Genomic DNA, 27,715 nt, shown 5'->3' on the forward strand with positions numbered 1-27,715 from the left:
TAAAGGCAACTGGACTGGATAGCCAGGGAGGCCTCCCACATTTAAAAGATTAGAGGTTTTTATTTCCTTTATGTGTTCTGGAGAGTAGAACCATCCTGTTCATTTGAACAACCTTCTTAGTTACTTTTATATTTGTGCTCCTGGCCCACATTTGGAGATTTGTCCAATATGGGGTCCCAGGTGGCCTCTGGTAAATTCATGGGTTAACCCATATCCTGAAAGTGAAACTCTGAGCATCATCTCTTTCCTCACTCACATCACAGTCATCTTTGTTACTACAGAAAAATTTTAAAGAGTGGGCACTATCAAAGGTTGTTGAGGTAAATTGATAGCCATAGTCAAAGTTTGAGGAATGAAAGAGAGAAATAGTATGCCTGCTTGTTGTGTTTTCTGGACATCATCTGGTCTACCAGTGTTCTATTGGTGCTGAACAATTTCATTTTCCCATCTGCGCTTGGCAGGGGTACCTCATCTTTCCCATCACATTCCTACTCTTTGGTAGAGGCTGCCCAAACCACTAAGCCAAGAATGGCTACTTGCAAAATAAGGTCCTCATTGGCATACATCCCACAGAACACTAAGAAAAGAGCCAGGCTAAGAAGAGGTATCTCTAATCCTGGTCTCTGATTTTTGGAGTCTCCAATTCATGCCCTAATTATGTAGGAAATGCATTGCCTATAATGCTTGTTAACACCCTGTTGTGTGGGGAATCAGCTTTCCCTGAACTGCCTGTTCTCTAAAACCCCTCTCCCCAAATAATCTGGAGAAAAACTCCCCATGCCAACTTAACAAAATTTCTTGTATGTTTCCACCTTGTTCTTGTGTACCCGTAACTTGAAAGTATTACATCCCCAGGAGCAAAGCTATATTATACAACGGACAGATTCTCTTTGGAGTTCTCCCAAACTTTCTTATGTTTTAAATGAGCCACAAACACCATGACTGCCTGTCTTCCTTTGGCCTGGTTACTTGGAGTGCATGTTTCGTTAGCTATTTATGAAGCCTTCTATTACCCAAGCCTGTTGACTGATCCATCATTCTCTGACTAGGTGTCTGTTCTCTCTTCCTTTTTGCTGATCACAGAGGCGCAGCCCGGTAAGAACTTTTAACATTTTTATCTTAAACCTGTATAGAGAAAATTGCTGCCAAGGCCAGGTGGCTAGGTTGGCTTCTCATCAAATTTATGACAGCCCAGTATGAATGAGGCAGATGAATTCAGTTTACTGGTTGGAAGTGTCTGGTCCTGTAAGTGTCAATAACATATTTTAGGATTATAAGAGCACTTCTCCATTAATACATTAAACTAAATTAATACATAGGTATCCCAACTCCTAATGTGGTGTGTGTGTGTGTGTGTGTGTGTGTGTGTGTGTGTGTGTCCATGTGCATGCGCATGTGAGTAAGACCTGGAGATTGGCCAGAAAGCATCATAGAAGTTTATAAGTTTGAAGAATAAGAAAACTATAAGGAAAGTAAGGAAACCATTTTTAAGCCACATAGTTTTTTTAAGACTGAATTTGTAATAAGTTACATTGGTCATTGTACATTGATACATCATAATGCATAATCACAGTTTCCATCTTAGAGGAGGAGACATGCTTTCAAGTCTATATGCCTAGGCTCTCATATAATTCTATATGCCATCACTGAAGACAAAATCAGTTTGGTTTACATTGTTCAAAGTAAAATCTCAGTCATTTTCTTCAGATTGAAGAGTGATGTATTCAAAGCAACAAAAAAGAGTCTTTGCTATGTTTGAAATAACCCCTTCTGTCTGGCCAGTCCCTTGAGATAGGAAATGGAATTGAAAACAGTGCCATCTGAAATATCCCTAGGTCTGTGCCAATTCAATTAATCAATTATTATTTAAAGCAAATACTGTGCCCCAGCTGAGAAACTGGTGGTTGGCTGGTTAAGCCACTTGGCTGAGTATCAAAGAAAGCAACACCTGCAAGTATGGATGATCTCAAGTGACATCTCAGATTATGACAAGTTACTCTTTTTCTTTAAAGAAAAAAAGTGAACTAACTAATTCAAAATGAAGGAAATTCAATCACAATCTACATATAAGGGCAATCATTGAAAATGTGGTCATTTGGTGAGGTTTTTGAATTCAAAGGGCTTTCTTCCTGAATGTGGTTTGTGTGGTCAACATCACTGTAACCCAGCTCTGGATTTATCATACTGCAACACCAAGGCCATCAAAATCTGTATGCCACATCCAGCTGACAATGGGATTTCCTTTTCCGTTGCTGTTCACTTGCAGTTCAAATATCTATTCCTTTCTAAATTGATCTTACTTTATCTTTCCTAATTTCTAAACAAGCATTTTCTTGCATATTTCTGCCACGTCTTGCCTGCATTTAATGGGCAATTGTTTATTCATGTGGAGTATTTAATGAAAACGTTACAGGGGCTTCTCATTCAGGGTCTCCCAACAGTAACTATCTGTTGAATGAATTGATACAGCAGGAATCAATGAATACAAAAGAGACGTTGAACCTTTCTTGTTTTCATAAGTATTACATTTTTTGTTAAAAGGGTAAGGTGGACTGAAAGGTCTTCAGTACAGCCTCAGGGCCCCCTAATTCCTGGATTTCAGGTCTCACAATACTATAGGGGTCCTATTCCTTATAACTTAGAGTCTCTAGAACTTAGAGCCTGTGGGTCTCTTCCTTCAGACCTTATTAATAAAAATATGACCAGCTGAGGCTTCATAACCTAGGAAAACATTTTAATTTAAACAATTTGTTCTCTTGTTATTTTTGTCTATACAGTCTTATTTTTCAAAAGCCAACTTGTATCCAAACTATAGCTGATTTAAATTCCCACATGTATTTAAATGTTTATTTATAAATTTAAATAAATGTGTTAATTTAATAAAATATATTCATTTATTAAAATAAGTAATTGTATATAATTAGATTTATTTAAACAAATTAATATTTTTAAACATATAAAATATTTATTTTTAAAGTTATTACTATCAAAATAATAATTCTCTATATGGCACACACACAGATTGTGTTATTAGTCAGGACAAGACAGAAACTAATTTGAGAGATTGGGCCACCCACTATAAAACATCTAGTGGATCCTGTTCAGATGGAAACCGCTGTTCTATAATAAATGAGTTGAAAATGAGACAAACTCCAATTCTGAAAAATCTTTACAAAATAGGGGAAGAAGCTTTGTATAGTGCTATGTCTCATCCTGAGTTATTGATGTTATCATTTGAGACCAGAAAAATATATATTACCACTAGGTTGAGACTTCACCAATGTAGGGAAGTGGAAAAACTGTTTGTTGACCACCCACCAAATTAATGGTCATACCCTTTGAAATACTTTCCTATACTTTCACTTTTCTTATGCAGCTCTGTCTGCCCCATCATTCCCCTCAGGCAGCCCTGCCAAGCCACGCCCCACCTACAGTGCCACCCTTTCAGTGGTCTGTTTTTCTGGAAGCACTTCATGCTAAGAACCTTTCCTAGTGGTTTTGAATCAAATCTTTGTATCTAATCAGTCCTTCTGTTATCAAAAGTAAGTTCCTGCTAGGGCCTATTACTAGTATTCCTGTCGGGCCTGTTTGTATTTCAGTAGTATCCCATGCCTTGAACTAAAGGAATGACCCCCAATGGTAGCAGGCAAGTGGAAGAAATTGGGGTGGGGTGGGGAGGATGGAATTCCCTGGCTCCCTGTGTAAAACAGCCCATTCAGTGGCAATGCTTTGAAGGTTTCCTTCTCTATAGCATTTGCCACTTATATCCATTAAAAACTGCATTAGTAAACTAATAACTGTTTCTACTAGTTTATGGCCCCCATATGATAAGAGCAGACAGTACTCCTAATATAGTCTATGATTTTCAAACATCAAATGTAACTTAAACTTGGACTTACTTTCTTGTCTACTAGACTTCAGGGTCGTTTTTTAATACTGTTTAATATTTACTTTAATTTTTACTTTATATTTTCTTTAATATTTACCAGATCTACCCAGGTAAGGGATTTTTCTGGTTTGGGAGACTTATAATTTACCCTTCCTTTCTCTCTATAATCCTAAGTAAAATGAAAACTGATTTATATGAATGTGTCTACAATTTCCAACTTGAATGTGATTCTGAGAAAATTTTCCCCCATCGATTTCTTTGAGTTCAGTTTAATTGCAATAACAGAAATATACATATTGTATATAACATATATGTGGTCTTAAACCTTATAGTGTCTATTTCTAATTCTAGGGTGCAATTAAAAGGAACTTATCCAGTAAGTATATCTTAGCTACCAAAAATAGAGTTCAATTTAAAAGAAGGAATAAGTTCCTTGGATCTTGAAGCATATATACATTTGACTTATATACTTTTGGGCTTGATTTTTAAGACTTACAAATACCTTTTACAGCAAAGAAATATAAGGATAAAGGGGCTTAGTGAGTTCTGATTATTAATGTTTAAATTCTGAAAGTGAATATGTTTTGGGGAAAACTTTGCTTATTTTCTTCCTGTATTTTTCAACTCTTGTGTCATTTGACTTTAGAAATGAAATTCATCAAGTGTGTACTTGGTGATGGGGGTGGGAAGAGGGGGCAGAAGGAACTGAAGATAAATACAACTTACCCATTCTTGTGTTATTTGGTATAAAAATTATACATAGGGCATGATCTTCCTTTGCTGCATACAACACATTCTAGGGAATTCTAAATTCATGGTTCCTGGTTCAAGGCATAACATTTTCTTGGTATTTCAAGAAAAGAACAGGCAGAGAATGCTGGATTCATGTCCTATGTACACACGGCCTGGCTTAGTGTTCTCTTATAGTAATTGGGAAGCAGACCTGATCAAGGCATCAGACATTCAAAGAATGTTATGCTACTCCACTAGCTCTGCAGTATACAAATCTTCTATTTGATGGCTTATCATGGTAATTCCTTGGTTAATTAGGTTTTTACAAATGCCAGAGAAAATGCTGCTACATATGCCTAATATAAGACTGTTGCATTGACAGGGGAGAAGGTTTGTTTTCTGGGTTTGTTTTGCAAAGCTTTCATGTTGAGTTTCTTATTGATGGGACTTAACTCTCTAAGTGTTTCCAAACATAGCTCATAAAACAGATAAGTAAGGAATGGCAAGAAAAATACGCCTAAAAATTCCTTTGTCCTATGTATCAGGTGAAGAAGTGGCCAGACCCAGGCGTTCCACACCGACACCAGAACTCATAAGGTAAGTGTGAAAGATCCTGGTAGTGCTTCATGCAAGGCATCACCACTGTTAACAATTTAGCCTATCTCATTTGGACTAAACTCAGCTCCTCTTACAAAAGGACCTGCCCATGTGTGTAAGTTCATAGTGTGATTCATATATGTTATCGTTTCTCATAAGTGCAGCCTGAGAGACACCTTTAGGAAAGTACTCTGTAGTCACCTACAGTAACTATCAGAATGTGCAGTCCCCTCACTAATGGTAAGGTTGAAAATCTGTATGAAGAGGTCCTTTGGGGTCTGGATGCCAAGCTGAAAATATGTTTATATTTTCCTACGAAGAGTAGCCTGTTTAGTTGGATACAATTTCATGATATATTCTACCTGCCACACACCAAAGGAATCTTCTGTTTTGTTTTTGTTTGGGGCAAAACATTGTATTTTATACTGTGTATTTATTGGATTAAGCAAGTATTATACAAATGGACATTGTTTTCCAAAAAGACTCCTATTTAAAAGATGAATCTTTTTTGTTTTCTCTCCTTCTCCAACCCCTCCCTTCTCCCCTTCACCTCTTACCTCCCATCACCCACACAGAGAACTCATTAGGATTCATCTGGGGAAGAAATGGTGAAGATTATGCAACCTTTCATTAATAATGAGTTTAAATAATCATTGGGAAAAGGATAAGAGTTTAACTTATTACCCTCTTTTCCTCCCTGATTTCTCAATACTCTTTTTCTCTTTCCGAGATGTGCTATCTTAAGGTATTAAGAGGTCATAACTAGTCTACTGGGTAGGAGGCAGGGATGGATGCAATTAGAAGCTGGTAGACCCAGTTTCTTTTAACACAAACTTCCTGAGTGGCTTATCACTTAGCCCCCCTGGCCTAATTCTCACTAATTATAAACTGCATTAACTATAACACAGAAATGTGGTGAAGACAAATATCAGTGGGTGGAGATTTTTTGTTCTTTTTTAAATTAGAGGAATCCTATATTCTACATTTAGAGCTGTGTGTTTTGGGAACATTTTATTGTTTTGTTTTTTAATATATATTTTTTTATTTCAGAGAGGAAAGGAGAGGGGGAGAGAGATAGGAAACATCAATGATGAGAAAGAATCATTGATTGGCTGCCTCCTGCACACCCCATACTGGGGATTAAGCCTGCAACCCGGGCATGTGCCCTTGACTGGAATCGAATCCGGGACCCTTCAGTCTGCAGGCCGAGACTCTATCCACTGAGCCAAACCAGCTGGGGTGGTTTTGGGGATCTTAAGAGAAAGTAAGGTACTTTACAATAAACTTATCTCTTCTAGGTAGAGGTTCTCTCCTTCAAGTTACTGAAAGGGCACCTTGGTCTCCCATTGAGGGATCTCATCTCCTACCAACTCTCTTGTCCATAATACATTTGACATCCTTACATAGACTTTCTAGACCTATGGAAACTTACATGCATACATACAGACACAAGTACACACATATATCTGCCTTACTGTGAAAAATATGTGAAAACATGTATGTGTTTTTCACCATTAATATTCCCTTTATGTTTTGCTTTAATGCGTGTGATTTAGCAAAAAACCTCCAGATGACACTATGGCCTTAGCTCCCCTCTTTGGCCCACCATTAGAATCAGCTTTTGATGAACAGAAGACAGAAGGTAGGAAAAATGTATATATCTGTAGATTTTTTTTTTCTTTTCATTAACTTAAAGTAAATATATGTGTTGTGAAGCATATTTTTATTGTATCATCAGATCTCCAGTAGCTGTGTTTGGTAATATAAAATTCTCTTATAAAAATAATTTAAGAACACTATGGCACATATATTAAAAAATATTATTTTTCTAGGATCCATTAGTGAGGGAAATTAAATTTAAGTGTTAAGGACAAGACTTAAAACCATAATAGGTAGGCTAAGCTACTGTAACAAAGAGGTGCCAAAATATAGTGACTTAAACAAGATAGAATTTTATTTCCCTTTCATGTTAACAGTCTCAAAGTAAACAACATAGTACTGTAGGTTGGCTCTGCTATTCATAGTCTCTGGGTCTGAGGGGGCTGCTTCAGCTCCCATCATCTCCCAGTAAGAAGAAGGGGGAGTAAGGTCGGGAAGGGCCAAAGGACCTCACTGCCAATTCTTGTAAGAGCAAAATCGGAAGAGACATACATCACTTCCAACCAGAGCCCACGATAGATCCTTTAGTGCCACAGGGCCAACTAAAACTCTTTAACTATGAAGAAATGGAGAGAATGCTGGAAGACAGCTTGCAGTTAGCCACATCTGACCATTTCTCAATGATTTGGTTAGGAAAATGTATAAGAAGCATCCCTATATATTCCTTCAGTGATTTGTCTACAACTTAGGTCTCTTATTAACTTATCTGTGATCATCTGTTCTTAAGGACATAATCACGTAGTGACTGAAGGTGGGATTGAATTTGTGTCATTTGAATCTACCTATTAAAGGAATTTCATAATTATATGGAAACCTGATATACAAAATAGAAAACAGTTCTTAAAATCCAAGGTGGTATTCGACATTGAATCCATACAAAGAAAATGCTGCTTTACATCCTTAAAGAATGTTTACTTTTATGTTAGAACAAAACAGAGCTAAAACCATTTATGAGGTTTATGATGGAGAGGAGATAGACCTCTGGACTTGTCAGTGAGCCTGGCTTGATTGCTCTTTAGGTGGTTTCGGCCCCAGAAATTCTGTGAAGTTCCAACATTTACACCAAGCACATTTGCTCTTCCAATACCCACACTTACCTGTCATATCTACACACTCTCACTTTTTTTTTTAAATTGATTTTTCTATCACTAGTTTTAAAAGCCTGGGAAAGTATATGTATTTTGGAGTCAGGCTTGCATGCCTGGGATCAGATCTTTGCTCATCTGTGTTCACCATGTATGTTCTTGGGCAAGTTATTTAATCACTCTAATCTTTGGTTTCCTCTGCTGAAAATGGTACTAATACCAACCACATGGTGGTATTTTTTTTCACATGGTGGTATTTTGAGAATTAAATATATATAGTAATAGCTCTGGGCTTTGTGGTGATTTATATACATTTTGTATACATTTTATTTATATCCTTCAATCCATTTAGTAAATCTCTGAGATTGCTTTTATGTCTACACTAAAGGAAGGGAAGCTCGGAGGTTAAATGACTTGCTCAAGGTCTACAATAAGTATGGAGGCTTCATTCAAATCCATATTCAGCTAACTTTCCAGCTTGTGTTTCACAACATAATGAATTACAACCAGTACTTATATTGCCCCTGGTACATGATAGGTGCTGGAAAGAGCTGGTTATTTACATTGTTACCATAGCAATAAAAAAATCAAAAGGAGAAGACAAAACAAGTAGAAGAAATCTTAAATACATTGTCCTTAGATTCAGTACCTAATTGCTCTGATTTACTTTAGGTGTCTAAGCACTTGTTTATTTTTCTGGTTCTCTTAAGTATTTACCAAACATTTTTTGATCATTTAATTTCTTTCTATGATGCTGTGAAAGGTTTATTTAAAGACCCTATAAGATCCTTTAAAGATACAAGCCACTGTATATAACCCAGGCATTTTAATTTTTGAAACATATTCCTAGCAAACTTTAAACCAACTTAAAGCAACTATCCGTGGGATAAATGGCTGGATTTTCAAATAGGTACCAGAAACTGAGCTAGTGTATTCAGATTGTCCTCGAGTGATCAACCAGAAAGAAAATGCAGTTTTTATTTAGCTGTATATAAACACACAGACACTCTCCTGTACACATACAAAAACACACACCCCACTCCTATTTCCATTTTCTGCTTGAAAAGGATGAGGAGCAGCATGTTCCTAGATTAATTTGCTAATTCTCAGGGAGGAGGGAAGTAATTTTGTGAAGTTCAACTTTAAATTGAAATGTTAAGTTCTAAAATATAGGGGTATTTCTTTTGTAAACTCACCCTGGAAATTTTTTTTTTTTTATGTTTCCAGTTCTTTTAGATCAGCCTGAGATATGGGGTTCAGGCCAACCAGTTATTCCAAGCATGGAGTCGCCAAAGTTAACAAGGCCTTTTCCCACTGGAAGTAAGTTATGTGCCTGCTCTGTCTGGAAAAATAAGTGACTCATTTTACTGTCTGTCTGCATAGTGAAATTAGGCAACTTTTAGAAAGTCTACGTAAGCAACATTTGGACTGTATAGTATTCAGAAGAGATGTTGTTCTAACAGGCTTTAGAGTTAAAGGGGCCAAGGCAGGAATAACATAAATAAAGTAAAATCAGTAACTTTGGATCATAGTCCCTTCTGATATTCCATAGACTCACTTATTCATTCATTCATTTAGTCATGCATTCAGTGTGCTTATGTAAGAGTGAAAAGCAAGTGAGCCAAAGAACCTACCATGCTCCAGGCATGGGCTATCACATAACACAGAGGTACCACACAGCACCAGGTCAGGTGTGGTTTCTGTTAGTCCTACAGAACAACTGAGGCTGCATAGAATAGAAAGACCACATTGAGAGGAGAGAATGATAATTGGAGAGCAAGAGAAATGATGCTATATGGTAGAGAGAAGCCGAGACAGGAGATCTGGGCAAATTTATCTCAAATCAGGGCCATCAGCCCACCTTATTCTGGTATGCCCCTCCCCACTCCAGATCCTGAAGATCTTTAGAGCCCTTCGCCTGCAATGGGTTGTGCTTTTGGGGCTGAATGGATTGCTCATTAGGTCAAGCCACCTGTCGGATGGATTTATTGAGTTCTCGTTTCAGTAGACGTATCATAGCAGATGTGCATGGGGAAAGCACTCCTTAAAAATCCTATGGGAGGAAGATTGGATCTTAGAGAAAGGTGTTTGGGAATGGTGGGGGGATGCAGAGGGTATTTTTACTCTGTGAGGTTCGCATAGAGACCAATTAATACTTTTTCCAGTCAGCATCCCCAGGGCTCTGCTTTTTGATGACTAAAAATAATCATAGGAATTAACCAAGGGATTCCTAATCAACAGCCCAAGAGGCTGTTTGTTGGAAATGTTGCTGTAAAACCATGTGATCCATTCTTTCTGAGAATATTTCCTTTATAAAACAGAAAAAAATCAATACTTTTTAATCTTGAACTTTCAAAGATGTATTTTCAAAGGATTAGAACCTCAGTGGAATGAACTTTTTGGATATAACAAATATGGCCAGTGACAAGAAAACATTCATTTAAAGAAAGGATAAAAACAAAAGTACTGTTGAAGCAGTAATTCCTAATTTTGCCTACAAAATGACAAGTCTAGTTCAGAAGGATTGGAGCCATAACACAATACCTTTTTTTATCTTCAGAGGTATTTTTTGCTGTAAGTTTTACCAAGGTAAAGTGTTCATTCTTCTTTGATTCAAATCATTTTGCTTCAGACTTTTGGAAATATACTAAAATTTAAGACATATAACTTAGAGAAATCTTTCTAGACTCAATCCATATAAAGCCACGTGATCTAGTATTTCCAAAGACTGGATATAGTATCCTGACTATGTTAAGAACTTCTCACCTGAGTCCCCACCCAAGCTGTTCTCTTTTCCTTAGTCACACCCTGGATTGTAACTGTGTTAATATGATACCTAATGATTAAGTCAGGAAGTCCTTGAGGGCAGAGGCTCCTTTTATTCAATCCTATGTACCTAGTTCCGAGTACAGGATTTTTGTCATATAGTAATGAATTATTAAAATGATAATATTATTATGGTTACTATCTGACATTCTTTGGCAAATTTTTATTATCATAAAGTGGAAGAATCTGAATGGGTCCTGCATCAGTCCCTTAGCTTTGAATTTAAAAAAAAAATATTTAGACCATTAATGGCTATTCCATTTCTGAGAGCAAGAATACAAATGAAAGCTTAAATCCTGCTTCACTACAGAATATTGTGTAACTCAGGGAGAAAGTAATCAATAATGCTTGGCTTCTCATCTCTTTGCAGCACCTCCTCCACTGCCTCCAAAAAATGTACCAGCCACCCCACCCCGAACTGGCTCCCCGCTCACAGTTGGACCAGGTAAGCTTTAGTCTTTCTGTTCCAGGATGATGTGGCAATCAGAACAGTATCCCGGGCCTTGACGTACCTATCATATGTTGCAAGCTGTAGACTAGACTAACCATGAAAATGTTTGCGTTTAGTTTTACGTCTATTACACTCTATCACGAAGGCTTATTTTAAAGAATCACTCTCAAGTTTCACAAAAATATTCACTTTCTCAACTAATTTTTCCTCTGTATATTATTGCTGAATGAGGGTCGCATTTACTTGTAAAATGAAAGAAAAAAATCTCAATGTCGAAAGTCCTTGTTTAATTGACATGTCACTTCGTTGGATCTCATTTTCATGATATGCAAATTAATAGTCTCAAGACACAACTGTTAATTTTCCAAGAACGGACAACATTTTTGCCAGAATTAAAACTGTTTAGTCTATAAAGACATGAAATAGTTCCCAGGATGTGCAGCATACTGGTAAGGTCGGGCGGTGGGGAATTTTTTTCTTAGTAATCATAAAAGTACCTATCTTCCCATGGCAAAAAGATGTGCAAAGATGATGACATATAATAAGCAAGTGCTGCATGCCATTAAACAGATAATTTCTAAGGCACATCTTGTTCTTCTATTAAAATCAATGCTACATATTCAATTTATAATCTACCTAGTCTTATTGGGCTAGCAAGACAAAAGCAGTAATGGTTATTTTATGTGTCTGAGCCTTCAGAATGTGTTCTTTATCACCTTTGGAATGCTATTGCAGCTCCATGCATCATCCTTTGCTATTTATGCAGCCTGGTGAGTTTGATAGCTACAGAGTGGGATATTTGTCAACAAGAGCAAATGTAAAACACAGTCATTTATGAAATTTATATTGACTCAAACCCAACAGGAAGTCATCCAGAGTGTCATCAGGAAAGGCGTTTGCAAGTTCAAAGCATTTTGGCCCCTTGTATCTCTATAAATATGTTACATATAAATACATTTACCTGAAATTATAAGTATTGTGGGCTATGCAAACTGCTGCCTCATTTCTCTATAGCCTTGGAACCTTGAATGTGAACTCCTTTCAAATGTGAAATATGGAAGCATTAAGCTGGTTGCTTCTGCTCATGCCTTGCAATTATTTAGGTAACAATTTTTAATTTGAACAGCCTCAGTTTTTAAAAAGTACACTTCCTCACACTACAATTGTTATCAAATCTTTCCTGCCAAGGTCTAGAAGGTAGTTTTGAATTTTTTTCTCATATGACTTATAAAGAATAAAAAAGAATAGCTGATATTAATATTTATCAAAACATAATTTTCTGTCTCGGGACTTCAGCTAGATATATATATATTTATATCACAGTCATGCCTTTGATGTTAACCAATTAGATTTGATGAAAAAAGAAATTATATAGATGTTTTTATAATTTTCTTCCCTGTGAAACAGGTATATATGTATGTAACAATTCTAATAAGCAGTGAATGTCTTTTCAATAACCTATGTGTGTGTTGTGTGTGGGTTATATATGTGTATAATATACATGTGGAGCTATCCCTTTAAATAATCTTTGTACTGTGTTTCTGGTATATTTAAAGTGGAAGATATACAGCTAATTATGTGCTATTTTTTTAAACTAACAGATATTACAATTAGTTTCACCAAACATTTTTATTTAATATGCTAGAGTAGATCATCAAACGTGAGGGTGATTTTACAGCTGCCTTTTTTTACTGTAGTACACGTATTCCAGTGGGCCAGATTTTCACAAGGGACAGCCCTTTGGGCTTTGTAGTCCCCGAACCCGTGTTTTCGGTGACTCTAGCACTGCCTCCTCAGAATGATCACGCTCTGCACTCTTGGGAGCAGCCCTTGAGAGCACAGCATTCTCAGCACTTTCGATGATGGTAAAAGTAGCTAACGGGGGTCACCCTGCGGAAGGGTAGATAATCACAAAGAAAGATGATGCTCACATTTTGGAGGCAGGGAGCCCTTCCCTCCCCTTCAGCTCCGATCAAGATACTTTTACATCATGAAATATGCCCAGGGAAGCACCTAGGAAGGCCACCTACTTACCAAGCTTGGCCTCACCCCTCCCACCCCACCCTCCTTACAAATAATATTAAACTCAATTAAAATTTAAAATCAACTACTTTAACCACAGGAAATGACCAGTCAGCCACAGAGGTCAAAATTGAAAAACTACCATCAATCAATGACCTGGACAGCATTTTTGGCCCAGTGTTGTCCCCCAAGTCTGTTGCTGTTAATGCTGAAGAAAAGTGGGTCCATTTTTCTGATACATCCCCGGAACATGTTACTCCAGAGTTGACTTCAAGGGAAAAGGTGGTATCCCCACCAGCTGCATCAGATAACCCAGATGACTCCCCAGTTCTGGGCTCCCCAAGTCCTCCAGGCCCCCCAGGCCCTCCTGGGCCCCCTGCTCCTCTGCGAAATGTACCATCGCCGCTCAATTTAGAAGAAGTCCAGAAGAAAGTCGCTGAGCAGAGCTTCATTAAAGATGATTACTTAGAAACAATCTCATCTCCTAAAGATTTTGGGTTGGGACAGAGAGCAACTCCGCCTCCCCCACCACCACCCACCTACAGAACTGTGGTTTCATCCCCCGGACCTGGCTCGGGCAGTGGTACGGGGACCACCAGTGGTACGTCTTACTGTTTGAGTGTGCTTCATGTGACTGGGAATGGCCATGGCTGCTGCAGTCTGAGCAACACCCTCCTTCCTGGCAGTTGCCTATAGAGCTTCCATCATCCCTCCTCTGGTTCGGGTGCCCTGTGGCCCCATGGCATGTCCTAGTCCATTGAATGCTCGCAGTCATAGTGCAAGTCTGTGGATGTGTTCTGCCCAGCCTCCCACCCTGCAGTTAGGGAGTGTATGTTTTTAAGCAAAGCTATGATGTCATTGTTTGGAATTCAGGAAAGTTCTAGAAAGACAGATTTCATAGCCGGTAAGTTTTATGTAAAATGTCTGATTTCCCCGTCAGATGTCTCCACAACAACCCTAGTTTTATTTTGTTTTGTTTTTAGTTTGTTTTGTTTTCAGCTTTATTGAGGTATAATTGACAAATAAAATTGTAAGCTATTTAAAGTACACAATGTGATGATTCGATATACATATATATTGTAAAAGGATTCCCCAGATCAAGTTAATTAATTTCTTTTTCCCAAGAGCCCTAGTTTTTGTAAGCCAATGTGGGGTGGTTTTTTGTTTTTTTTTTCTCTCTCTCTCTTTTTCTCTTTTCTCTTTCTTTCTTTTTGTGTGAGAGGAGAACTATGTTAGCCCCTCTAATTTATTTCAGAAAAACAAAGTTAGAAAATGAGCTTTTAGGGGACAGCAAAAAGAAGATACCTCACTACATCCCCAACCTAATCAAGCTGCCACTAAAGACAAATTGGTCTCTGGTTTCGTTTTGACGTGCTCATCAGCCTATCCTGTCAACTCTAAGTGTGGTGACAGGTGATGGGAAAGGCCATCAGAAACATAAGTTTTAGAATAACATATGCAAATGTTGACACTGAGTCTGAGTTTTTGTTTTTTTCTTATTTGAAGCTTCATTTTGTGATCTATCACTATGAAAAGATGGGAAAACCTGCCATGCATACCAAAGAAAGACCAAGATTTTTCTTAAGCATCTTCTTCCATGCTGTTTATCCCACTGGTGCACACCTTTGCCTGGCAAGACTCTCCCACGCCTGTGGGTTTGGTTTAGGCACCTTCCTGGGGTGCCATGTGCTATTTTCTTTTCCTTTGCTTTGAAAGAGGACACCAAGTTTAAGTTAGTTAAGACATTTGTCTCTATTCTAGTAGTCCTCATTGCTGCCTCTTCCATTGGAGTACCTTTCAGTGCTTGCTCTGTGTGTGCAAGTTCCTCTGTAAGTATAAAAAATGAAAACTATTCAATACTCAGATAAGTCTGAAAAGCATGTGTCAAAACAAATTCAGATTTTGTTAATTTTTTTTTTTTTTACCATAGGACCTTTGAGAGCCTTTATTTTGCCAGTAATAGCAACAGCTATAATTTCTTGTCCTGGCACCATGCTAAGTGCATATTATTTTATACTCACAACAACCTCATGTGGTAGGTACTCTTATTTCCCCTACTTTACAGATGGGAAAACTGAGGCTCAGAGGTATCCAGTAATTTTCCCATATTTCCTCAGCTAGAGATGATAGTCTTGGGATTCATACTCAGGTCTGTCTAAACCATAACTAGTATTTGTAACCACTGTTGTCTACAGACACTCTTCTAAGGTTTAGTTACAAAGTATCCCAAACTTACTTGATAACTGACACCCACCTGCACTGTATCAATAAGATCACCGGTATTCTCTCAAAACATACCCCTCAGTGCTCATCTCTATAATTCTAGAAGGTTAGAGCACCCACCTTCATCCTCTGTTGCTTTTTTTAGGTCTTTTTCTGGGATATAAGCTCCCAACTTCCCTGTAAAGATAAAGGGTCCCTAGATAAAGCCTTCAGTTTAGACCAAAACCCAGAGAAGTTGGTCTTCTGTCGCGGAAGAGGGGCACATTTCTGTTGTCTTTATGGGGCTCTCTTTCCTGGGCCAGGCTCTCAGTCTTCTGAAAGGGCTTTTCAAGAAATAATGCCCTCTCTCCAGTATCAGGCCACTAAGCTCTTGGGGGGGAGGAGCGGACAGGGAAGCTTTGTTTTTCATCTGTTTCCTCCACTACCTTCCACAGGCTCTGGAGGATGTCTGTGTAATTGAATTGACCACTGGTGTAATCAGGGGAGAGGGGAGCTTTGTCTTTCTTTCTGGAACCTTTGGGAGTTTTGTTGTTGTTTTAATGTTTAGCTTCCATACCCTTATTTTAATTACTTGAAAATGCTGCCAGTAAAATCTATTGATTCTTAATAATTGAGCTGGAAAAAAAAACCTATACTTTGCTGGTATAAAGGATTGAATTTCTAAGTGGCAGATTGAACTGGGCCAGTGAAGCTCATGAATAAATGAAACTTTGCACCATTATCTCTTTAATTAAGTCCCAGTTTATTTGCTGCTTAAGGTTTTATTGATGGGATATACACAGACTGGCAGAAATGTGAATTTAGGATTACAATAGGATATGGCCTCATGTTTTAAAAAGTAGCGATGCTTTTAACTCCCTGCTCTTTATAACACTTAGGTCTTGCTTTGTTTCATTGAATACCATTATGCTCCACTTTAAAAAATCTCATTCAAAGCAAGGTAACTGTCACCCACCAATTTTAGACAATTCTCACAAGGCAGCTTTGTCAATCAAAAGAGTTACCTGCTGTTGAAAAACAGTTGTAAGTTAAGGATTTACTTCAAGACGTTTAATTTCCTTGTGGCAAAAGTTAAAAATACCTAGCTTGGCCTGAACATGGCTTTACTGGAATGCAAACTCTGATTCTTGGCAAAGGCTCTCTCTTCTGTGTGGTTGTGTGCCAGGGGATGGGGAGGAGAAAGAGTCTCATTGGCCTGCAGCAAATGTGGAGGCCAGGGAAAGAGAGGTGTTAGTAAAGATAGAATGTTCTTCTGTGCAACGTTCTCCAACTTGGGATACTAAAGCAATATTAAAAGATCTTAGACACAGATACATGCACATACACATCCATAAGCAAATGAGTTTGGGGTACCTGGGTTTCAATTAGTCAAATATATTTCCTAATTACACGTCTTTTTAGAGCAGCGATGTTCCATATGAAAGCCACTAGCCACATGTGGCTATTTTAATCTTAATTATAATTAATTAAAATGAAAAATAGTTCTTTGATGCAGTAGGCACAATTCAAGTGCTCATGTGACTGGGCACATGTGACTAGTGTCCATCTAATTGGACAGCACTCATTCTAGAACATTTTCCATCACTGCAGAAAGCTCCATGGGACAGGGCTGTTTTAGGACTTGTAATGTGCTGGTCACTGAAAAAGAAACATAGTTTGTAACCATTCCCACACACATTTAATACTTTCTTCAAATACATGATGGAATTGTGTTCTAAGAAACACAATTGGAAAAGGCTGTTTAGTTTCTTACATATTTTGAAATGCATATATTTTATTTCACTTGATTCTTCCCACAGCATTGTGGTGCATTCGCCTCATTTTACAGAAAGGAAACAGAAGCTCAAAGATGGAACTTGGCCATAGTCACAAAGCTAATAAGTAGCAGAGCCAGGATCTGACCCCAGGTCTCTTGGATTCCATTTACCACGTCTCCGCCAGAGCTCCCACTGCCACCCTCACCCACCCACCCACTTAGACAAAGAGAGATGAAAGTTGAAGTTATAATTGTGTTGTTTTCAAGGGTTACCAGAGAAACTATGATGGAACTTTAGGTTGAGAGCAGCATATGGGTTGAGAATATGTCAATGGTTGCCAACATTTTTGAACTCACAAAACTCAGATAATATACATGTGATTTTTTTTTTTAAGTTAAGCCTTAACTGGAGATGTTGTCTCATTATTTTCCAGCATGGCTCTTGGGAATAAACACTGCTTGAAGGGGAAATGAAAGTATAATTGAAGATCCGAGAATGATAGACATGTATAAATGATAACCTCTAGCTCTTATAATACTAAATAATAGTGTAATCTCACAAAAGCATGGGAAGCCTTAGTTTAGTTGTGAAATACCCCCTCAGGCCCTGAATATCCTCTCCTGATCCTCAGGGTTCTGTCAAGTAGGGTTGGGTTCTTAAACACTCCCTCAGTGTCCTCCAACTTCATAACAAAGTAATTAAGTCAATCCAGTGAGGAAAAAGGAGTTAAATAAAGTGTCCATAAAGAAAAACAGTTAATAGCCTCTTCTTTCCTTGCTTTTAGTTCTGTCTTTATCAAAAGACACATCTTTACCGTCATCATCATCTATTGCCTTCCATTTTTATAGCATTTTATAGTTTAGCAAACACTTTCATAAGCATTTTCCATTTTGATTGTTGCAACTACCTTATAAGGGAGAAGCATGTCTCATTTTTTAAAACAGGAAGCTGAGATTCAAAGAGGTTAAGATTCCCTGGTTGATAAGAGGCAGGCAGGGCCAACTCGGATAATCTGTCTTTTCATCCAGTTTTTTCAGTATTCTATACGCCTTGATGATAATCCCCTTACACTTTCCCAAGCATTATTGAAAGTAGTCTTTAAAATTTCCCTTCTGGAACATGTAGGAAAAGGACAAGTAGCTGACCTTTTCTGAGATTGATTCAGAACATTATTTCTTGGAAGTAGACCCATGAATAGACATTTTGAGCCATTCCTGTACATGGTTTTCCAGCAAAATAGAACTCCCCAAAAGCCCCAAGGGACTTCCTGACAAAGCTGGCTGTTTAAAAGCTTATTTCCCATCTCTTTGCTGTCACTTCTGTTTTCTGCAACCATCCTGGGTGTAAATTTATTAACTTGAAAGAAATCCTTATAGTGAGACTTGTCAAAATATAACCCCCCCCCTTTTTTTGTTGTTCAAGAGAAGATTAGCAAAAAGACTAATAATATTCATATTGAGAGATGTATGTGCAAGTTGCCCATGCAAAAATAGGACCAGGCTAATTTATGCAAGATGTTGAACTCCACAATTCACCTAAAGCTACAAGACATTGCATTTGAGCTTGAGTTTTGGAGTTAAATAGATCATTTGAGCTGTGTGAGCTTCAGCAAGTTACTGAATATCTCTGAGCTTTACTTTCCATTGAAACAGTAACAAGACCTTCCTCTAATGCTTACTGTGGAGATAAAAATAAGATCATGGCTAACAGAGATTCTGGCCCAATAAAATAAAAAGTAAGAATATAGTAAAAAGGTGGTAGTGATAGAGAGGAGGTGGGTGCAGGGATGGGGATGTTGAAATTATTTTTGGATTTCCCACTAGTGAAATTCTACTTAGAATAAACAGCACAGAGAAACACAACATGCTCAAGATTTCAGGCTGTTCAAACAAGAGGAGCGAAGTCGACCCCCAGGGACTCTCCTAAGATGAGAGCAGATGCTGAAATGATGAGTTTGTTGCTCAACTTCTTTGAGAATCTGAAAATCTGGAGAGGGAGATGCTGGTCTGGGATTCTCCAGGGAGCAGTTTTGTGGCTTATTGGAGGGAGGTGGGGAGGGGGAGAGGTATTTTCCTGGGGCAGGATTTCTTAGAATTTTCTTAAAATGGTTTGACACTTGTACTACTAACCAAAGTGACAAGACATCTGGAGTAGTTGCAACGTTTTTGAACACGAGCTATTTGGAATATTGGTTTGACTTTCTTAAGGGTTTTAGCCAAGCAGTTTACCCACGAATCCCAGACACAGGTGTGATGAGAGGCAGACCCCTGATCTGAGACCCTGCTGGTGTGCTGATTGGTGTGCATGCCCGCCTCTGTGTGTCGTCTGTGTTTCACATGTTTGTCATTGACAGCCAGAAAAGTAAATCCAAGAGGCTCTTTTAAAAATCATCGTGGACAAACTATGTGGACCAGATTCCTAAGCAGCCTCCTTCAAAACAGAAAATCCTTTCAATTCAATGTGTTTCTGTCAAGCTTCTAAACGCAAAATGCTCATGCAACAGCTAATGTACCTTCCTACAGTTTTTCCTTTGCTTACCAACAAGTGTTTGCTTACATTTCTAAAGTTAGCACTCATATCTTGAAGCATAGTAAACAGGGTAATTCTCTTATACATGTTTAAATAATGTGGAAAAATAATTCATTTTCCTTCAAGTTCTAACTTTCATTTGCATCTAGGACATAACTAAATGCCGAATACGCAAAAAGCAAAAGAATTTTTGGTGGGTATGTGGTCAAAATGAAAGCTACCCTCCACCGATCAAAAAGAGTTTTAAAATATGTATTTTCTGTCACTAAGTAAAAGATTTACCTTTCACTGGGTGTCACATGACAACAAAAGGCAATGAGCTTCAGCTTCTGCCATCAACCACAGTTCAACTGAGTGATTTTTTTTTTCTGTATTAAAAAAAATACCACCTGCTACAGTGTTGAATATAGTAATGGCTGAAGTGAAAAAAAAAAGTGTCTGGGACTGGCATTGCGCTGTGGGAATGGGGAAGGAGAGATTAAGTGATGACAGCACTTTGGCCACCTGTTTCCATCCCCTTTTAACACCAGCTTGTTTTTCAGGTGCATCGTCCCCTGCTCGGCCAGCCACTCCTTTGGTTCCTTGCAGCAGCACCACCCCCCCTCCACCTCCTCCCCGGCCTCCATCTCGGCCAAAGCTACCTCCAGGAAAACCTGGAGTTGGAGATGTGGTATGTTCCCTTCTGCCCTGGCTTGCTCAGAAACTCATGGTGACAGTGACAAACAGGAGTGAAAAACCTTCCCACGGGCCATCTCCGCTTCGGGTCCAAGCCTCAGGTCACTTGTACAAATGGCCCAGATAGGTGGCATCTGAAGGGCAGTCTCTACAGTATAGGTGGCATCTGAAGGGCAGTCTCTACAGTATGGTTATACACATCTCAACCCTCCTCAAACTCTACCATCTTCAAGGCAGGGTCTAAAATGGAAGGAAAAGGAATGCTAGGCCATCAGTTTTGCTACAGTCGGTTTGATGCAAATCAAGACAGTCATGCTCAATTATGCTAAATCTTTAGAAAGGGAGGTGTTTCTTTTCACTATATCTGTTTGCTTTTCAAAGACCCCAAGAGAGGGCAAGTCCTGATTTCTGTCTCTAGACTGCAGAGAAGTTATTGGTGGTAGGCATCCTATGTAGATATAAAGCAGTGGTGGCCCAATGAGTTTATTTTAGAAGTTTCTTACATCGTATTTTAGGCTAAGGGGTGGAACAGATTCTGTGTGAACAATAAAGAGACTTCTAGTGGAGGTAAATTGCTTTGGAATCTATGCACAGGAGCCATAAACTGGTGATGTTCGTAATATTTGGTTTAGCTAGCACCCTACAGCATTTTGTATTCAGATGTCTTTCCATGGGGTTAAGCTCTCAGATTATATTACCTGCGTAGTCCCTGAGAGCATGTGAGTTCACAGTCCTGAAATACCACTGACCGCATCACAGGTCTCAGCTCCTCTAGGTCTCACTTACCTATTGAGTGTAGCACTTTGTGGTTTATGGTTCCTCTAGCTCCATCTACAAGCTCTGGTGTCGATATAATCAATTTCAGTGTAAAAATTGTGTCTCTTGTACTTTTAAGAACCTGGGTTGTTATAGCTGGGACTGGGAGTCATGAAAAAATATGGAATGAAAGTACTACAACCTGTGTATCTAATTTTCCATCTCTTCTTCTCTCTGCAGCCCAGACCTTTTAGTCCTCCCATCCATTCCTCCAGTCCTCCTCCAATAGCACCCCTAGCACGGGCTGAAAGCACTTCTTCAATATCGTCCACCAATTCCCTGAGTGCAGCCACCACTCCCACAGTTGGTAAACATTATCTCCTCTCTTTTAATCCATTGATGGTTTTGACTGGCTATATTTATGACCTGGAAATCCTGAGGCCTATGTTTCTGGTCAGAATTGTTTTGCTGTGTGTTTTGCTACTGTCATCTGACTCTTCTTTTAAAAGCACCTTCTCAGCAAAGGAGGCAAAGTGCTTCAACTAGGCATATAAATAAAAGAACATTAACACCTGTGTTTTGCAGGAATTATCTTACACTATTCCATACAGAACTATTCATAAAAGAAAGGAAGAAATCGTCACATAAGGTTCTGTAATTTAGATATTATTTCTTATGATCTAAATTATCTCCTTTGAGGGGGGAATGTTAATTTAAATTCCAACTGTGCACCACCTCAGAAATCACAAAATTTAGAACTTTTATTTTCTTGAAGCTTTCATTTCTACATCAGTTTTGGTTGTTCTTATGTTGACAGATGGTATACACATTGGCATTGTGGAACTTGAGCAAAGTTTTTGACATGTTTTTCTAGTGCTTTTCAGTGATATGTGGTCAATGTTCCCTGAGGAATAAATCATTGCTGGCATTTTCAGTAAATGCCTTTGAGCCTCTTTCCTTATGGTGTGGTGAAAGTGAAGAGTTGAGAATGGCTACTCAGCTGGATGGTTTCCCCAGGTTTAAATGCCTCACATTGCCTGGAGCGTCTTCCCTTTTCCCAAGGCTGGTCTCCCTCTCAAGGTCTTCACCATTTGTCTGTAGGCTCCTGCTGCCTCTTCTGTTTGCATGGTGTCTCTTACCTGGGGCTTTCCCATTCCATGTTTTCCCATTGTCTTCCTTTATTGTCAGAACTCCCCTCCAAGTCTCCCATATTATAAGCCAGCTGACCACTCTGCATTGCTTGGGAGAATCATTAACCAAAGCTCAATAAATCCCTGCTACTTACCAAGAGCCCGCTACAGAGTTGCCCATGTGAGTAGTAGCTTGATCAAAGCCTGAAGCTCTTCTTGAAAAAAACTCCCTACTTTTTCAGTGGAATAAGTTAAGGTGTGCCTTTTAGGGGCCCCCAAAAGTAGTCCAACTATATCACATACTCTATATAGACCAGTCTAAAAGAATTGGTGAAAATATAATCAGATGTCCAATTTCATTTGGTGCAGTAACAAGACAGATATTTACCATTATGTGTATATATAGCCAACTGTATTCTTTATCTGTATCATTAATTGGGGCACATTGGGGCTTCCTATTTTTATATGCCTATTAGTTCATTTCTTTCTAACTTTTGGTTTGTTTGTTTTTTCTGTAACAGCCCAACCTTATTTTTGAACTCTCGTTGTACTCTTGACTGTTACACCCATTTTCGCCACTCCTGCTCTAGTTTTTTGTTGTTTGCTTGTTTTTCTCAAGATCATTTGTCCCTCCCACTCCATGTGACGTTCCTGGTTGATCAAAGAGGAAAGTAAAAATAAGCTGTCACTCAGAAAGCAAACCTCAAGTGACCTCAGATGACTGTCTAACGTATTCTTTCAACTCATTGAGATTCAGAGAAAATTGCACACTCAGGAAATTTGAACTGTGTCTGTGCTTTCTACAATGTGTTTTTATACTCCCTGCTGCTGAAATCTCAAATTCTGGCCAGTGACTTTAGTTCTGAACACATCTAGTATGCCCTCTTTCAAGATGAACCACAGAGGGGGTCATAAAAAAGCCACCTGAGAGGATAGTCACATTGCTTCATTGCTGAGGAGCACCTGACTTAATCTGCTTGGTTTTATTGTTTTTAATTTCATTTTCATCTTCTCACTACATTCCTCACTCTCCTGTTCTTTATTTCCTGCTGCTGTGGGTCATCTGATAACCACTTCTCACTGAAGTAAATACATGGTCAAATGACTGGCCCGCAGCAACTTCTTGTGTCTTGGTGATTATCTCTTTTTGGAAAGGATATGCTTTGGCTGTTCAGAACCAAAGGACCGACTATTCCAGACTGTCTTGGAATGTCAACCTAATGAAGTCAAATGGCTCAGGGGAGATATTATAGCAGCAAAGTCCCTCCCACCACCACGATACTTTTTGACACATTTTTTGTCACACTTGAGCCAAAACTGGGGCAAGTGTGGTGAGAACCAATAATCAAAGTTTAATGTAATTTAAGGAAAAAATTTTTAGGAGCAGGTTTAATCTTCCTACATGACAGTTCATGTAAGAATATGCCCCTATCCAATATTATAAAGCAGTAAATCTGATGTCACACCTGACAATATAGTAAACTCTTTTTGCACTCAGAAAAATCTCACAGGACTTTCACTCTATGATTTTGGGAGAAATCTAATGGGAATATAGAAAATATATAAAGTTATTCTATTATAAGAATCTCCAAGATATTTGAAGTAGAAATAAGCAGGGAATTATCTCTAATTGTAAATATCCATTTTTATTTCTGTGGATGATAATCACTGTTTTTAGATACTTGCAAAATCTTCATTTCAGACCCCAGTGCAAAAAAAAAAAAAGTAAAGATAATTTTTCTTCATTGTTAAATGTACTGTTCATTATATTCCTTCACTGTTAATTATGCATTTTTATCTGCCTCTTTAATATCCTAGGAACCTGGACTGAATGAGAAGTAATCACTTATGGGAAACAAAGGAAGCGTGCTGATGCTTCCTTAGGTGTCGGTGTAGAACTTTGTGTGCAGTACTGGGCTGTTAATTACAGCATCTAAAACTTAAAATATTTCCTCCAAGCCTTTGTCTCTCCACGGTGGAGGCCAATTCTGAATTGGATAAGTTTTCTTTTAAAAATACTTGTATTAACCCCAGTTATCCTGCACAAAAAGAAAAACAGGCATTTGGAGTTGGAGAATTAAAAATTCCCACCTTTAATTTTAACCTTCTTCTTTTTTCTTCTGCTTTTTTTTTTTTTTTTTTTGGAAAAGCTTGTTTCTAGGACTGGCTTCCCCATCCTAAATGAAGTTGAGGCTATCTCCATGGTTTGTCCTTAAGGAAATGTTTTCTTCTGTATTTAATTTGAGTGTTGCCCTTATTTAAACCAAGCACAGAGCTATCCAATGACTCCTTTTTGAGTTCTCTGATTTTTTTAGGATGTTTTATTCTAAGCCTTTGATGTCTACAACCACCATAAAAAAAGCATCAGCACAGTAACCAACCCTTATGAAATATTATTTTGTAACTTCAGCTCAAAGAACAAATCACAGTATTGGAGGCTTCTCATTTTAACAAGATTGTAAAAAGGAAATTAGTTCTTCAAAAGAAAGGAATATCCTCCGTCATTTCCCACTACTGGGTATGAAATGGCACTGTTGTTACATTCAGTTACTGCCGATGTAACTGTTTTGCTTCCTATTTTCTCTAGAGACTATGGAGTGTGTTCCTTAGTGCCAGTGCCATTTGTCCTGTTCCTCTCCTAGAGACTTTACAGGAGTTGCATTAACTTGTTCTAGCCTCCAAGAAAGACACATGTATAATAAAAACTGATTAACAGGTGATATGCTAGAACCTTAGGAATTGACAAAGAACGAGTTTCCCTGCCTTACTCCCTAAGTCTAGGAGGCAAGCGAGTAGGATATTTTCCAAGAAACCTCGTTTATGGAGTAGTGTTACTACCCTCATTCATTCCCTTACCTTCTCTACATGTCAGAAGGATTCTCCCTTACTGGTCTTTGTACAGAGTTTACTCAATTTTTCATTGAAATTGTGATAATACCTTTAGGATCTATGGGTATTATTTTTTAATCAGATAGAATAATACTCCAATTGACCTGCATTTGTTTATTTTTTAATCAGATAGAATAATACTCTAATTGACCTGCATTTGTTAATTGGTGAGAAGGGGGACTGTGGGCAAAGATCTGGAACACTTGGAGTCCAGAGCAACTGTTGAGACAAATTTACAGACATTTGGCCGTAATTGCACACTATAGCCAAAGATGGAATTACAATAATGCTGTTCAAAATGAACAGTCCATAACTACCGAAGACAGGTACAAGGCAAATTGAATTTGGATATTGATGAAGGTGAAATGGGATGCTTCATTCAGTGACCTCAGATTTATACTGTTGCTTTTTTATGAACTTGTTAAGAGCTTCCTCTTTCCCCATGAGGGGAGTGCATGCTGGGTAATTCTGTTGAGCTGTGACAAGGTTCTGTTGATGGACATATGTCTGGCCACTTGAGAATTGTGTCTGAGTGAAATACACTTGCTCAAGTCAATTATTAATGATACTACCTTTAACAACTCCCTAAAGGTGGGGGTGTGATTTCGTCTATGGAGCTGAGTTCAGCCAAATTCAGATGCTAAAACCTGTCATTTTTAAAATTATAGTTTCTTCTCATAGCATCATCATGAAATAAGCACATCGCTTTTTTATATCCTAATCATAATCTCAGTGTCCTAGGTTTTGTTTTCTTTTTCCATTAAAATCATTCCTGTGTTTCAGTCAGTAATGTGTGACCTTGATTTCATTTGGGATTTGTATTTGTGTTTTTGTTTTCCATCCCTTTATATTTCTTTGGTCCGTAGTGTCAGAAGATGATGTTTTTTATGACAAACTGCCCTCATTTGAAAGGCGCTGTGAAACCCCTGCAGGTATGGTGCTAGCCGAGTGATGTCTAGATATCTAGACGTTAAAAATCCAAGCCATTATGCCATCTGAATGCTATAAACGTCATGGACATGCTACTCACCTCATGAGTGTCCAGTGCCTCTCAGATGCACCCTGTCTGTTTGTTGTTCATTGTGGAACTCATGCCATTGGATTTGTTAAGTGAACATATTTTAAAAAGCAGCAGGTTGCATGACAGTTTCTCAGCGAACAGGTCTGAAAAAGGTGAGATGCTATTGCTTTGTGAATTTACAAAGGAAGGAATAATTTAACTGCTCAGAATTACATGTCCAGTGACTGCTTTTTAATTTAAAAAAAAATTATAGCGCACCGTTAGTAATCTTGTTTTCTCTTTGGTATATAGGTAAAGGGTGTTTTGTGTCTGGATGCCTAAGGTGATTCCAGGGAAGGGGATGGAAGATATATGACATCTTCCAGGAACATTAAATTGATATGCAATGCTGTTGTCATTTAAAACCTAAGCTAAGTTTATATGACCCATAACTCCAAGTTTATCTTTTTGAAAACATAGAAGGGGATGACATTGAAGATGAAATGGATACAGCAATTGCTGAAAGACAGTTTGCCCAAACTAGTGCAGTTAAAATATGCTGACCCCCTGCATGGCCAGGAAGACTTCGCTCCATGCGTACAAGCACCAAATGTCAAGCTACCGACAACACGTGCCCATCCCTTTAGGCCTCCATAGCTTTGCTTTGCTTTCTGATTCCTGAACTAAAAAGAAAAAAAAAAAACACCCATAGATTGCCAGCCTTCCTTTTTCCCTGCACGCTAATGGCATGCAGTGCCTCCGCCCTCCCCCATAGTGAGATTAATGACCTGCTCTGTAACTCATACTGTGTCCTTCTCTCTCCCTCTCCTTAACCTTTCCCATCCCGCTTCAACTCCTGGCCATACAGAGAATGAACAGCCTTCCCTCGTTTGGTTTGACAGAGGAAAGTTTTATTTGACTTTTGAAGGTAAGTAGTACATAGCATACCAGATTCTAATTTATACTCCCCTCATCCTTTCTCCCCATCTGCATTTCCAAATCCCAGTTCCCTTCAAAAGACCTGGTCTCACTCTCTATATAAAATGCTATGGCTACTTAGAAAATATTAACTACTAAAGAAATACTACATAATTTGGTGTGTAGGGGAACTTCAATTTATTATATTTAAAAAATTAAAGCGAATTTGCAGTTAATATTGGTTATTTAATTAACTGTGTGAAATTGAAAAAACAACCAAAAAAAAAAAAACACACCTTTCTTGTCCAAGGAACTTAACTCTGTCAACCAGGGCTCCTTCCTAACACTTGCAAATGCAATGCAACAAATATAAGGACATTTTTGGTTGGAATTGGCATTTCATTCTGTTTTAGATAATTAATATTTTAGATACAACATCCACTATTGTAAAATGTTAATATGTATGTATGTCCTATGACAAGGAAGCTGCAGAGAAGACCAGAAAAATGAAGAAGACGAAAAGGGGGAGGTATTTTCTGTAAACAGTTAAGTTCTGTTGTCTCCGAAAATTGCAACT

The 27,715-nt window shown here is 38.3% G+C and overlaps 1 protein-coding gene across 1 annotated transcript in view; it reads left to right on the forward strand.

Annotated features, from left to right (window-relative positions):
• The window catches only part of SGIP1 (SH3GL interacting endocytic adaptor 1), a 211,065-nt gene that overhangs the window by 140,187 nt on the left and 43,163 nt on the right, over positions 1 to 27,715 (forward strand). The window contains exons 8-18 of the mRNA XM_054720911.1: positions 1,084 to 1,095; positions 4,241 to 4,265; positions 5,167 to 5,218; positions 6,775 to 6,860; positions 9,190 to 9,282; positions 11,159 to 11,233; positions 13,362 to 13,862; positions 20,313 to 20,440; positions 21,442 to 21,568; positions 26,087 to 26,152; positions 27,089 to 27,148. Of these exons, the coding sequence (XP_054576886.1) occupies positions 1,084 to 1,095; positions 4,241 to 4,265; positions 5,167 to 5,218; positions 6,775 to 6,860; positions 9,190 to 9,282; positions 11,159 to 11,233; positions 13,362 to 13,862; positions 20,313 to 20,440; positions 21,442 to 21,568; positions 26,087 to 26,152; positions 27,089 to 27,148 (1,225 nt within the window). The remainder of the gene's footprint in view (positions 1 to 1,083; positions 1,096 to 4,240; positions 4,266 to 5,166; positions 5,219 to 6,774; positions 6,861 to 9,189; positions 9,283 to 11,158; positions 11,234 to 13,361; positions 13,863 to 20,312; positions 20,441 to 21,441; positions 21,569 to 26,086; positions 26,153 to 27,088; positions 27,149 to 27,715) is intronic.

This window comes from Eptesicus fuscus, chromosome 9, assembly GCF_027574615.1.
Source record: "Eptesicus fuscus isolate TK198812 chromosome 9, DD_ASM_mEF_20220401, whole genome shotgun sequence".
Taxonomy (NCBI): domain Eukaryota; kingdom Metazoa; phylum Chordata; class Mammalia; order Chiroptera; family Vespertilionidae; genus Eptesicus; species Eptesicus fuscus.